This window comes from Melopsittacus undulatus, chromosome 6 (genome assembly GCF_012275295.1).
Source record: "Melopsittacus undulatus isolate bMelUnd1 chromosome 6, bMelUnd1.mat.Z, whole genome shotgun sequence".
In the NCBI taxonomy this organism is placed as follows: domain Eukaryota; kingdom Metazoa; phylum Chordata; class Aves; order Psittaciformes; family Psittaculidae; genus Melopsittacus; species Melopsittacus undulatus.
The window spans coordinates 57,285,240-57,300,016 of record NC_047532.1 but is presented as its reverse complement, the minus strand read 5'-3'; the positions used below and the strand labels follow the sequence as shown (position 1 = coordinate 57,300,016).

At 37.2% G+C, this 14,777-nt stretch overlaps 1 protein-coding gene across 1 annotated transcript in view; it reads right to left on the bottom strand.

The window, feature by feature from the left end:
• The window catches only part of STAG1 (STAG1 cohesin complex component), a 182,608-nt gene that overhangs the window by 104,602 nt on the left and 63,229 nt on the right, over positions 1–14,777 (bottom strand). The window contains exon 6 of the mRNA XM_005143055.4: positions 11,196–11,292. Coding sequence (XP_005143112.1) covers positions 11,196–11,292 — 97 coding nt within the window. The remainder of the gene's footprint in view (positions 1–11,195; positions 11,293–14,777) is intronic.

Here is a 14,777-nt window from a genome sequence, read left to right as displayed (position 1 = left end):
GCTACTAAGCTACCATTCAAGCACAAAAACACTGTCAAAACTAAATCCAACTTTAATTTTATATCCCAAGTAAGGAGGTAAAAGAAATAATTATGGCATTATATGCATAACATGCAAAGCAGCCCTACAAAGTAATCATTGGGCAGCATATCAGACAACTAAAACAATAAAGTAACATACCAAATTAAATTGATAATATTTACAGACTGTAAATATTGTCTTCCTCAAGACCAAACAGGTTGTACCGAGCAATTATAACTCTACTCTGATAATACTTTGTGAACTGCTGAACCCCTTATCAGCAAACTGTTTACATCAGGGCCTCATCTGAATGCAGATACCTCTGAAACTAAGGGCAGAAGTCACAGCTGAGTTAGCAGGTAAAGAACCACGGGATCTAAGATCAGGTCATATGTATCGTATGAATGGAGAGTCACTCTTTGAACTTAATTGATGCATTTTTTTAATACAAAGGAATAACTGGAAAGAAATGAAGAAGAGTGGTGAAAAGAGAGTTATGAGAACTCTCTATAAAATTCCATGTGGGACAGAGAAGATATATTCGGAATTATTTGTTATGTCTGGAAAATAAAATTACAGGGAAGTAGCCAGTAAAGTATTGCAGCTAAATAAAGTGATTTTTCCACGCACCACGGAAGTATAATCCAACTGTCACTGGCTACCACGGAAACAAGGAAGAGGTTAAAAAAAAAAAAAAGAAGAGTTGAAAATTAGATATCAAACAAATTTAAGAGTGAGAATATCCTTCACTGCTATTAGACAAAATGGTTTGCAAGTGCTTATAATGAGCCTGGGCTGGTATCTTTCCTGTTCAACACATTCTTCTATAAGCAGCTACAAGTGAAGCAGAGAGACAGGACATACAGAGTGGTTAAAAAGAGCTCAAGAGTCCTCTCCCACCACAACACCACAAAAAAGTACCTGTTTGACAAAAGTAGAAGTAATTGCAAGTACACATAATCAATTGAACTCTAACTCATGGGTTTAGTTCTAAATTGTCAAAAAAATACATCCAATACAGAAACTTCATATAAGGGAAAATAAGCTGTATTCTGCATACAACACTAGTAAGTCAAATTTCTGCATCAGCTACAAACCTTCTCTATCTTAATGGTAGCCCTAGAACACCAGAGTTCCAGCAAAAATTTAAATTTAATTATAATAATGAAATTACAATTACAATAATAACAGATTATGAAAACGAAAAGCAAAGCAACTCACCCAAGTATGTTGCATCATATTGTTAAGATTAAACCTGTTGTAACTCAGATAAAGAATTTAAGACTGTTTGAATCTCTTATGACTCCCCTGTAATCAGGACGTAAAATTCCAATCTGTTACTGAAATATCTACAAGTGCCACCATGGATTTGCATATATTTTCTCCTGTATATTACATCTTCTGGAAGTAAATTCAGTGGAGACTGGTTGAAAACACTTAGTTCAACAGCTGCTTGGAAAATTACAAATTAAAGTGTTGCTGATCCATGAACTCCATCTTCTCATAATTCACAGCAAAAAGCTACTCACTGGCCACTTACCCAACTCAGCAAACAAATAAGCAAGATACACAAACAAACTTAGACCTTTCCTCTGAACCTGGGAAGAATGTGGTTTGGCAACAGGCTACCAATGGTGCCATATCAGGGTGAAATTAGAATTTCTACTGAGGAGTAACAGTTGAATTTTTCTTCTTTCTTTAAAAGCAGATGCGTTAGCGCATGCGAGTCCCTGCTTTGAACTGGTGGATGAAAACCTGAATATGACCCGGCAGTGTGTGCTTGCAGCCCAGAAACTAATCGTGTCCAAGCAGGGTGACTAGCAGATCAAGGGAGGGGATTCTCCGTCTATACTCCACTCTGGGAGACCTCCCCCTGCAGTCCTGCATCCTGCTCTGGGGGCAACAACACAAGAGAGACGTGGAGCTGTTGGAGTGAGTCCAGAGGAGGCCACAGAGATGCTGCAAGGCCTGGAGCAGCTATGGAGACAGGCTGAGAGAGCTGGGCTGGTTCAGCCTGGAGAAGAGAAAGCTCTGGGGAGACCTTAGAGCAGCTCCAGTGCCTAAAGGGGCTACAAGAAATCTGCAGAGGGGCTTTGGACAAAAGCCTGTAGGGACAGGACAAAGGGGAATGGCTTTAAATAAAAGAGGGAAGATTTAGATTCGAGATGAAGCAGAAGTTCTTCCCTGTGAAGGTGCTGAGGCCCTGGCACAGGTTGCCCAGAGAAGATGTTGCTGCCCCATCCCTGGCAGTGTTCAAGGCCAGGTTGGAGGGGGCTTGGAGCAACCTGCTCTAATGGAAGGTGTCCCTGCCTGTGGCAGGGGTTGGAACTGGATGAGCCTTAAGGTCCCTTCAACCCAAACCATTCCATGATTCTGCAGTCAACAGGAAATGTATTCTTGTCATAGCAAATTAGATGTGAAGTAAAACTTATTTTAGAGCGTTAATAATTGATAATTTTGGGAAGTGGTAATTTCTAGAGTCTAAGAAAAAGGTTATTTAAAATATTATTGACTCTATGTAGTTAAATATATTTACAATAAATTTTCATTCCCAAAAGTTGCTAAAAATATTTCTAGGCCCTTTTCCCATTATCAGTTACCTAGTCGCAAGATCTTACAAGTTATTAATAAGACTTATTTCCATAATGATGAAATAAAAAGTAGAGTTTGTAGTAAATCTGACAAGCTACATTAAAGGTATTTCAACAGATGATATCATGACTTCGTAGAAACTTACTTCCACAACAGATGGTGCTTATTAAACTCCACAGATGATTCCTCAGAAAAAAAGGCCTTATAATCAAAGGTGTTTTAACCTCATAACTTCTGAGTTCATCCCTTTATGAAATCATGCAGTTTCAAACTGAAATACACAGGACCCAGTGCCACAGGTGTAGAGCACAAACACCAGTTGTTCTAAACTGAAGCTTAAACTTAAGGATGCTAACTGAAAGAAATGCAAACACTCTCTACTGCTCACTGCTCAGTGGCTAACAGCCATCCAAAAACCTGGTTCAGCTCTGCTAGGGGTTATGAGTTCCTTATTTAAACAAGGGTACAGAGGCTGCTGGCAAGGGAGCTCCTCATTGTTCCTGAAAGATCTGATAATAGTTCTGCATAACTCCCTTTTCCACCCTTCTAGGTTCACAAAAACATTCCATGCAAGTACAGATTACAACAACGTGGAAATCAAGGCCATTTTACACTAGGCTTACCTGTAATTGGTTTGACCCTAGCACTGGCAGAAACTGCCTTAACTTCCAGTTAAAAGGAGGTGAAGAATTGTAAGGCTCAGCTAGTCATGGCTGAGGTTAAAGATGACTGAGGCAATATGATCGGATTGATATAAAAAAGGAATTAAGTAGGTAGCAGTGGAATGTGAGCAAGATTGTTTTTTCCAAATTTTTCCAAATTTTATTATTGTTATTTCCAAATTTTGATGTACCTAAAGATGTACCTTCTTTGAAACCCAGGCTACTCTTCTATATTCAGCTACTTTTGAGTGCCTGAACATTCAGAGAACTCTGAATTTATTGCAACCACTTTCTTTGTGCCAGAGAATAAGGCTTTTCCATTAGGATGTGGACTCTTTCAATCATCCCAGTCTTTTTCTCTTCAAAAGTAATTACTGCAGTTTGTATTAGCACTGCACTTCATGAAATAAATCCTAATGAGAGAATCGTTATTACAGTGTTTTCTGAAAGAAAGATTATTTGTGGAATTTAATTCCTACCCTTGGTCTGGAAAAAGTCTGACTCAACCTTCGGCAGAGTTTGCATCTTTGAAAAGACCGGAGACATAAAGACTCTTCCTATTTGTAATCCAGCAAGCAAGCACTAAATCAAGTGATATTTAGATCCTTTTTGTAATTAGTTCCTTTCCTTGCAGAAACTATCATCAATGACATCTAAAAAAGAAAAAGAATCCAGCAACGCATATAATACTTTGGTAGAGACAAACTCATACACGGGCATAATCTGCTCATAAGTCTTAGAAAATATTGTCAAAAAATCCAACTGATGTTTTATCTGTGTAGTTCAGAGGTATACCCCCCTTTAACAAACTGGTATTATACAGAAAACAAATTAAGCCTAAATAAAGAGGAAATGACACAGATCTGGCTAGTAAGACAACAACTATTCTGAATCATTAACACGAAGAGATAATTATTGCTCTTCTCTTAGGAAGCTGCAGCACTAAAGCATCAGCAATCTGAGAGAGATATCTCAGTAACTGCAGTCATATGAGTCCTATCACTTTCCAGATCAATATGTATGTAATTAAATGAATACAGTGGAAAGCAAATAGTAATATTTGAAAGCCTTACACGATTTATCTCCAGTGAGCAGTGCCAAAAATAATTTTATAAGCTATGAATTTTCTTATGAGTACACAGGAGTAGAACGTAGACTTTGTTCCACGCTTACAAGGAGTGTTTTCATTTTCAGCAGAGATTTGAACATATTATACAGAGCTGGCAGTGCAGAACTTGCCCTTAAACTGTCACTTCAGAAGTAATCTGTCTTTCTTTACATTATATATTTGCTCTAAAATATTCCATTATCACAAGTTCTGTCAACTAGTTCAATAAATTTCTTTAAAATTATTTGCAAGTTTATGTTAGTTCATATGAACAAATTTGTTAATAGCTGATTTTAGGCCAGCTTAATTTTGTTCTGCTGTCATATTTGAAACATGAATACTTCAATATATTCAAGTAGCAAGCAATAGAGAAAAATGTTTGGTTTAAATTACTGTCCCTCCTGTTACCAATTCTTGGACTGAAGTCAGACCTTGACACAGCAGGCACTTCATTCACATTTTGAAACCACAGAGCAGTATGCCCTTCATTCATGTTTCCTGTACTGAAAGGTCAGCAAATTCCTGTGATTTCCTCCCCCCACCACTAGTTTCTGGAAGAAGTAGGATGCACCTTTTGGGAAAAAGATGCCATTAATTCACAAGTTGCTATAAAATGTGATGCACTAGTTCAAATGAAAACTAACAAACCAAGCAGTAAGGAAGACAGAGTATATGAGGTGAAAAGTACAGATACCATTCAGCAGCAAACAGGCAGGAATACTGGAAACATTCTTGGTTTAGAAAATTATACACACAAGGAAACTAAAGCTTTACTTTCAAGAATGCCAACAAATGCCAATAATTTGTACTTCATAAAAAAATTGATTGTAACCGTATTAATTGTCAAGTGTTTGATATGAACATTTTAACCTTGCTTATCTTCACTGAAACAACTGAACTGATGAAACATTTGATGCATGTCTTGGTGATGTGATTTATCTTCCACCCAAGCCAGTTACTAATCTGCATGTTACCTTCAGTTTGAGTATTATGAGCTTTCACTTCAAGATAAACACACTACAGACATGACCCCAAGGCTCAGAAACAAGAAGTAGGAAATTAGGATCTGGTTTATCTACATCACACGTGAAATTAAAATTAAGTAATTTCTGTCTTTCGGTCTTACCTTTCCAGTTTTTGAGTGTGGTTAACAGCACATTTTTAACTGTATCATGTAGTTATGGGGGGTTGTATTTCTGTATACCATGCATACAGAATATTTTATAAATCCGTGACATTACTATGACTTAAATAATGTACAATATCATTTTTTTAATGTGCATTAGCCCTTCATTTTTCAACTTCTTCCTTATATTCACACACTAAAAAGGGATTTTGTTGGAGAAATTGTGACAAATATATCCTTAATAAAAATACAGGCTCCAGTGCAATGAATAGCATTATTTTCTAATTTGTTCAAAATACTAAACATTTATGATATCAACCTCTTAATAGTGAATGACTGAAAAGATAAGGCTTTTTAACAGATGCCAAAGCCAGCAACATTTCTCACTGACAATTTGCAGATCCTTGTGAAGGAACCATTAGCAGGAAATTATATTTATCAAGCAGCTCTCTTTCCATGCTTAATAACATCCATCTGTATAGAGCATTATTATTCCATCGACCACAAAATTGTATACAAATAAATGGTAAAAGATATACAGTTTTCTAAACCATTATTCTACTTACAATGCTATACTCCCTATTAAAATATTATTAATCAGAGTAAATAACACTATTTCCTGGCTAATCTGATTTTTGAAATCCTCTCCAACGGCAAAAGAAGCAGCTGCTTGTTCTTTTCTTTTTTCAGACCATACAATGGCCACTTTAAAGTGCTTTTGCTTAGTTTTAGCCTTCAATATCCTTTGGCAAAACAGAAATCTATTAGCTTGCTCTTAATTAAGAACATATAGCATTAATAAAAATTAGTATCAATGTTCATCCTGTATTTGAGCAAGCTAACTTCTAACTCCTGCACTTGCTGACTCAGTTTGTACCATTCAACCACAGAATTTTCCAGAGGATCTTACTAGAATAAGTGAGAACAACCAGAGGTTCAAGGCTCAAGCTGGAAGAGGAATGGAGATCCCCAAGTGCCTGATTCACAAGGCACACATAAAGATGTCCTGCTTACTCTCAACCTAAAAAACCCAACCCTTAACACCACCAGCAATCAACACCAGTAAGTGCCAGTTTGAACATTTATTCATTAATATTTGATTCTGCAAGAGACTCTAAAGAGAAGATTTTGAGAGGAAATATACGATGATAAAATGAGGAAATAAAGAATATTCACCTGCGTCCTGCACCAACTACTCCTAAAAACAACTTCAGTACCAAATCACAAAACTATTTAAATGGAGAGCCCATTACAAACCAGAGAAGGCTACAACACTGCTAAGAACTTAAGAGATGTTCACCCATTTTGTTCTGTCAGGAACTGGTGTGTCAGCTGTCTGACAGAGGTAACATTAGCAGAAGATGCAGTGATTAAATCACTTGTGAAAGTCTGATGAACTGACAGGGTTCTGGCTTACCTATCAGTTATAAATGAAAGGGAAGGAGAGGGTTAGGAGAGAAAGAATGGGAATAATTTCACTATATATTTTAAAGTAGTCAAGTAGTTTTCTTCTTCAGCTACGCAAGACTTCCTTCCCCTGCAAAAGAGAGCTTCTTCTCTTACATGGGCTCGATGGATAGGTTTCTTCTTCACAGCTTAAGAGGCTGTTTCAAGCACTAATTGCGTCTGGTTAGGGAAAAAAAAATACATTTATTCACAAGAATGGCTCTCCTCCTTGAAAATGTAGAAAGGTCAGAGTGCTCATGGGGTTTGCTCTTTGTTTTATATCAATAACAGAAGGCAAAAGCAGACAGCAATGCAGATACCCAAGCCAGCTCTAAATCCACAGAGCTCCAGAAATGGAAACAGCCTGGTTGTCATAGCAGCAGAGCATGATACCTGAGTTAATTACTCAGTCTGAGAGGCAGAGCTAATTAGCCCAGATGCAGCATCATCCTGACACAGTTATAATCCTTCTGGGACCTGGTCGTGCATATTGCCGATTAGACATTTCAGCTTGCTTACAAATAGCTCAGGGATCTCTGTGTATCATGCTGTGCTTTACACAAGTGTTCATAAGAAGAAAAGGAAGAAGAGGAAAAAAACAAAATTACATTCCTAGAATGGAAAAGAGCTGTCAACCCAGCCCCAAAGAACTCTGAACAATGATCTGCAACTCTTCTGCAAGAGGGGATTCATGTATCCACAATGCTACAGACCAAATGACAGCATGCAAAACAGAAATCTCAGTAGTACGGATATACTTCCACCCCCAGCCAAGTAAAAGTTGTTTGAAATATCAGTTTATCATTATGACACCCTAAACTTAAAAAGTTCCTGTTATCTAAAAACACAAGCCCCTAAACTAAGTTCCTGACAGAGAAGTAAGAAGGTAAACACAACACCACCTGCTTCACAGACTTCGAATACTGTGGAAAATAAATACCTACTATCAACAGAACTGTTTTTTCCAAGGACTGGAAACAGCATTTATTTGCTGTTTTTCCAGGAAGAAAACGTATTTGAGTACTAACTTTTCCACCTTTCTTAGGTACTGTCTGATACAATATCCTTCCTATACAACAGCAGGAAACAGAAAGTGAATAGGTGAATTTATCAGTCCCTATTAACCATGTTTTCTACCACAGAAATACCATGTAGCATCACTGAGAAAACTACACAGACAAGCTGTGTAGTCAGGGGGTCTTGTTGGTATTCTTGAAGAAAGGAACAGCAAGACAAAAAATGCTTAAGAACTTATTTTCACTTCTTTGTAATCAAAATTAGCAAAGGCAATAAACATACATAGTGAGTCGGCAAGCTAGAGGAGAGGTGACACAAAGACTGATTTTAAGTCTCATGCAACTCTATTGAATTTAAATGCTTTGGGTAGTTCAATACAATAAATTTCTAATTTATACCAAATGGGCCTTTAAAACCCCAGAAAGATTACTGAAGTCGTACTAAGACCACATTTTAATAGGCATTACTGTATGAATTGGAACACATTATATAGAAAGTAACTGATTAAACAAGACACTTGGAAAGAGCTGACAAAAGACAGACATGCTTGAATATTTGGTTTACATTTATTCAATTCTAAGTTGCGGAAGCCTCTTAAGTTCACCTGCAAAATTAAATCATTTTACAATTTTTTAGTATTAATAATTTACATACCATGCCTGCTTATTCATATTTACAAGACATCACTTCTCACTTCAGGAACATCTCTAAACAAAGCTGGAGGATGCTAAGAAATTCATCGAATTGTATGCACTGACCAAGAGAATTGGATAAATATATAAAAATCAATGTTTCTCTCAACAGAAAGATACTTTTGTCAGGGCCAATACCGTTGCTAAATAAACAGTTTGGTGCCTAAATGATTTCAAATTCAAGTCAGAAAACAGACATACGCTCTTTACCTGCTTAAAACCTTTGAAAGAATGTCAAGTTAAATGTATTTTATATATATTTAGCTATCAAATAATCTTAGGCACTGTTAAAATGGTGAATTTATAAACCTAGCATCACTTTCCAAGTTTCCTGAGGAACCTTCTCCCAAGTGAGCTGTCCTCCTCCCTTCAAGTTAATGATCAAAGTTAGATATATTATCAGTAAGCATTTAGATCCAGCACTGGAAGTCTGGACAATCTGAGACAATGTTAGTGGAGCCAACTGAAAAGAAGAAAATTAAGGACTATTAAGGAATAGAAAGCAGCCGTTGAGCCAACAGACAAGGAGCTGTTATTTATCAGAAATGGAAACAAGCAAGAACACCAGCAAAGTCTTTAACAAGAAATTAAAATGCCATAACAGAGCATATAATCTTCTTATGAAAAAGAAAAGTGGTCTTCCTCACAAAATACAGAATATCCACAGATTTCCATATCTCAGTTCCATCAAGGAGAGCTCATATACATGCTTTATCCTCAGTGCTATCAAAAAATACACTCTCTTCTAATGAAGTCTTTACTTACATTAGAAACAAAGCATGCTACTGGAAATTGGAAAGAACAGAACTTGTTTACATCTGTTACTGTCCCCACTGCAAAAATGTTAACACTGAAATAAATTGCTCCCAACACACTATAAACTCAAGGAAGAAGTAATTACTGCTTCCTTTCTCCTGTCATTGCTGTTTGGGACTAGAAGGCCACACTAGAGCAACCTCGGCAGAGAGATATCCCTGAGGGTACAAGGCAGAATATTGCGAATAGAGGGAAAGTCACCATTTAAAAACAAAAGGAAAGTAAATGACATCAGCCACTTGAAGCCCTGCTGCTTCACAGCCAATAACAGAAAGCTTTTCTGGGAAGCAATTGCTTCAGCAGCATATGGCTGACAGTGGGCATTCAGCCTGCATCAGTAAGTAAGGAGAGGCTCAAAAAAATATGGATCTTCTGAGATTGTCAGAGTGCTGCTTTCTCTAACAGGGAGAAAGAAAGGAAGTAGAAATTAGAGAGCAGCAGGGGAATGAAGATTTTTATGACATGCCTTCACAAAAAGCTTGCATCAACAAGAATAAAAACATATGGCAAAGAATCCCTTTGGTTTAATGCTACCCAAATTCTTCAAAGGTAGCTTGTGGGTTTGGGTTTGATTTTTCTTTTTTAGCATATACACCTTTAGGAGAGTGTTGAAAAAGCAAACACAATACAGCTATATTCATGTGAACTGCCAGACAAGCCTGAAAAATATTTTAGGGAATCTGTGAACAGTACAGACACTAACACAAGCTGGTAATCTAAAACCTAAACTTCACAGAATGCTTCCAGAGCTTCCACAAAGTAAGTTTGTTTCCCTAAGCTATGATAAAAAGTTGCCGAAGATGCTGACAACTCATATTTCTTTTCTCTGATGTACCTGAGACTTTACTTCATATTAAGAAAGAAGGGACTTCTACCCTATTATTTGATATCTAAAGTTATATTTCTGTATCAGTTACAAAATGAAGAAAAAGAATTCCCAAATTGTGCCTAATTTTCCATTCTACTCCAGGCAAATTATAGGAAGCACAGGAAACAGTAAATAGTTTGGTTCTGGGAGCTAAAGGGAGAGTAGAGCTCTGCCATTCTCTCTTTTCAAGGCTGAGTTAACTGAAAAAAGACAACACACGTAAAATTCATTAGAAGGTACTGTGTGGCAACTGAATGCTAGAAAGACTGACTGCCACATGCCTGGTAAGGGAGACTGCTTAAATAGGGTATAAAAGGAAGGCTACTTGCTGCTGACTTGATAAGTGTTACAACAGAGAAAGAAGAAAGATTGGTGCTTCATCCAGAGGAAAACTTTCTTGCTAATCAAAGTCAGCTGAAGTCTGACTCCTTCCTCTTCAGTTAAAAAAACCCCATCATTCCTAGAAAGAAAGAAAAATAGCAAAGTTAAGGTATCACTACATCTACTAATTCTCGTAATAAAAAATGAGGGAAGAAACAGGAGAGGGAAATAAAGATACACCTACCTTGATTAACAGGTCTGTTGTCTCCTTTTGCTGATGAGTGTCTCTGTAAGGATTTGTACACTTTAGGATGATGGCAGGGAAATCAGAAAAAGAAAGGGTAGGCCCTTGACAAACAAGGTTCAAATAAAATCATTCCTGAATGTAGACAACGTTTCTATATAAACCATGCATACATGGAGTACCAATCCATGTGTCTCCCACACCTTTACCAGCATTTGTACTAATACACATTTGTATGACTATCAGATTTATTCCATACAACTTGTTTCCAATGTTCTGTACCTCGACATCCTGAACACTGGATAAAGAAGTTGATTAAATCCAGAAGTGCTATGTCCCTGTCTTGTTTATATGATTCAATCCAGTCGTCCACCACAGACTGTCAAGAAAAAAAGAATACTTATCAGAGACTCTTAAAAAAGTGTTTTATTAAAGGCTAATAACTTATTCTTTTCAGAATATAATTTTATAACTGAGAATTTATTTTGCATAATTACACGTGTAAAAATTCAGAAATCTATACACCTTCTCTCAGGGTGGAGACAGAACAAATATTGTTAGAGAACAGAACTACAGGTATAATTTGTGGGTACTATAATTGTATAAACAGAAGTTCAAACTGAAATTATAATCATTCTTCAAAACTCTACTCACGGAATTTAACCAGTTTCAAAATTGTATTGAAAACAAACAAACAAACATGGTGATTCTGTTCCGAATGACCAACATTATTCCCAGAAAACTATTAGTAGAAACACTTTGGAATAAAACCTGATTTTATATTGCATAGTGAATTTCTCAGTATTTATAAAGGTCAAAGCAGTGTTATCAGTTATTCAGAAACACCATACATAATTTAGGAAGACAGAATGCAATGAGGAATATGTGCAAAGTAAAAAATAAGTAAGCAGAAGTTGGTCTTACAGGGCTTGGGAGTCAAAAAGCCATCTGTAGCACACTATATGAAGCTGAGTCACAGTTTCAAACTATGTGAAGTAGCCAGGAGATATTTTTCTAATCACTGATAGGCAGGAGTAGCACACAGTCATTATCATGAGTAGTAGGAGGAGGACAGAAAGCACACAGGCGTCAAAAACATTTATCATTTGTCAATATTGGTCTTTGGGGAACATGCCTGAGAAGCTTAATAAGAAAGAACACTAAAGGAGTTTTGCCAATCAACATGAAAATGCAATCATAGCATCAGAAAGAGTTAATGGCAGGTATATATCAGCTGAAAGGAATGCGACAAAGCCTATTGCTGCCTCTCATACAGCCACTTCAGACTACAGAACCCCATCAGACCTGTGCAGACCCATGATTTTTATAACTCCAGATGTAGGTAAAAATGAAGCAATGAGGACAGAGCAAACAAAATAACTAGGCATACACTTAAAAATTGCTCTAGAAAAGGCTTGTGTGAGGTCTACCTTCAGCCCACTTCATGCTTAAGGAAGACAAGTATGGCTTTTTTTCATATGACTACAGTACAGTATTCCAAGTTCCTCAGTTGCATAAATATTGAAGGTAATGTGTATGTATAATGCAACCACACACTTATTTTACGAGGGAAAAAAATAATCTTTACTATTCCATACATGCAGCAGCATTCCTTAGGAGAAGCTTGATTATACTATCAGAGCACATCTTGCAAATGGATTATTCCATTTTGGAAAGTCCAGGTGTACAATGAATTTGTATAAACTTCATTTAAAAATTCCTCAATGCACATACCCCACCACCATCCCCACGTAACTAGTTCCAACCAGGCTGAGAAAGAATGAATAGGAAACACAAAATCCAACCAATTCAGCCTCTTAGAAAAAAATGGCCTCTTTCTAAACTAGAAGATAGAAGGATAGGATCTTGATCTTGAAAAATCTCTCTGCAGTTTCTAGCTTATTCAAACACAAACTCCCCTGATAACCAGTGCGACTGCAGTAAGTGTATGAGAAAAAGGAAGCAGAAAAACAGTTGTGTATGTACTAGAGACATACACAACTCCATGAACTGAGAGCCAAAACACTTCATGTTTAGAACAGATCACTGTACCCTCTTAACCCAAGACAGGATGAGACTATCAGTGCTATCAGTATTATGTTACTCGACAATCAGCATGAATTACTGAACAATCAACTTGCCAGTGAAACTAAGTTCTTACAGACTTTGCCTACCAATGCACACGCACATGCCCAGTAGGAGAAGAATTCTTACAAAGAGGTCCATCTGCTACTTAGAGGAAATTAAAAAGAAGGTCCTGGCCTCTAATTAAGCTTTATGCAAGTTGAGGAAACACGAAGCAACAGCACAAGAACAGTTATCTAGAATGCTTCACTGGTATTTCATCATGAAATTAGACCTGTTGCTGTAAGACTCAATCTTCTCAATCTATCAGCAGAATTCTCCACAGCACATAAATACAAGTGTAGCCATATACAAAAATTATTTACTAAACCAAATATTGACAAAGCTTAATGACCAGACTGCTGGTGTACTACCAACTTAGAAGATTTGTTTGAACACCTACATTACCACAGATATCAGAACAATAGGCAACAGCCAGCAGCTATTTTTTTCACCGAAGAAAGTAACAGCTGTGCTGGATCAGACCACAGGTCACTTGCCCAGCAGGGCTTATGCACATAAGAAAAATCATAAGAATAGGGCAAGAATACATTGATACTTCCAAGTTACTTGCCCAGACCCTTACTGTATTTCTTCTCTCACGACCATGTCTGTCTAAACCATAAAGTTTTAGAACTATATCATCTTGCAGCAATTGTGTCTCAGGGGTTAATTATTCACTGCAAAACAAGAAAAATTGTTTTCTTTTAAACTTGCCAATTCCTAGATCTATTTGATGTGACGTAATAGAAGAAGAAAAAAGAAACCTCAAGCCCTACTTGTACTTCCCATGGTTCCACTTGGCCACCTTTTTTCAGGTAGAATACCCTACTGTGTGCCATGTGGCTTACACAGAAATACTTCCATACCTTAATCTTTGCTCACTCTTGTCAGAGATCCCTTAACAGTTTCTGAAGTCTGCTCTATTCTTCTTTGAGCCTGGGAAATCTCAGAAGCTCTCTTACTGTCAATAACTAGTTTGCCAGCATCCATGCACTCTCCACATCTCTTTCAGACAAAATATTCCCTGTAGAAGCAAGGCTGGCCTGAGAGACGCCTTTCTACATTCAGCCTACCCCTGTTTCTTGCTATAACATACTGCCCCTTTAGCTGAACCACTGCAACTTTTACTGGCCTGTGCTATAAATATCACCAATGAACCCATCTGGACTTTAAAAAGGGGGGAGCAAAAGGGAGAAATATCTTTTAATTTGTTTCTGCTTCTTTTAAACAGTTATTTGATTTTTGCAGCATTACCTCAAACCCACAGCATCACTGCAGCTCATTTCCTTCTGCTATTTTTGTCTCTTAATACAAAAAGAATTGCAAGGGATGTGCTATGTCCTTGGGCACTAAAGGTCCGCTCTATCTATCCTATCTAGTACACCACTTGTATTTTCGACTCAGAACCACAATGCAATTCATGCAAAAATAAAGACAAGCAGACAACCTCAAGACTTGTGGATCAGTCTTGAAACAACACAATTTTTAGGGGACAACGCAATTTTTAGGGGCAGCAGTAGATGACATCACACAAATTGTTATTCACGAATCCTGAAAAATGAGAAGGGTATTTCTGGTGTATCCAAAGCAAAGTAACACCCACAGATCTAAAGCATTCAACCCCTCATGCACACTTGGCATGCTGCTTGGCAAATTTTGTTAAGAGATTACAGTTTAAGGCAACAGGAGATAATGAAGCCAGACTACATATGCTACAACAGTTGGAACTTAATCAAA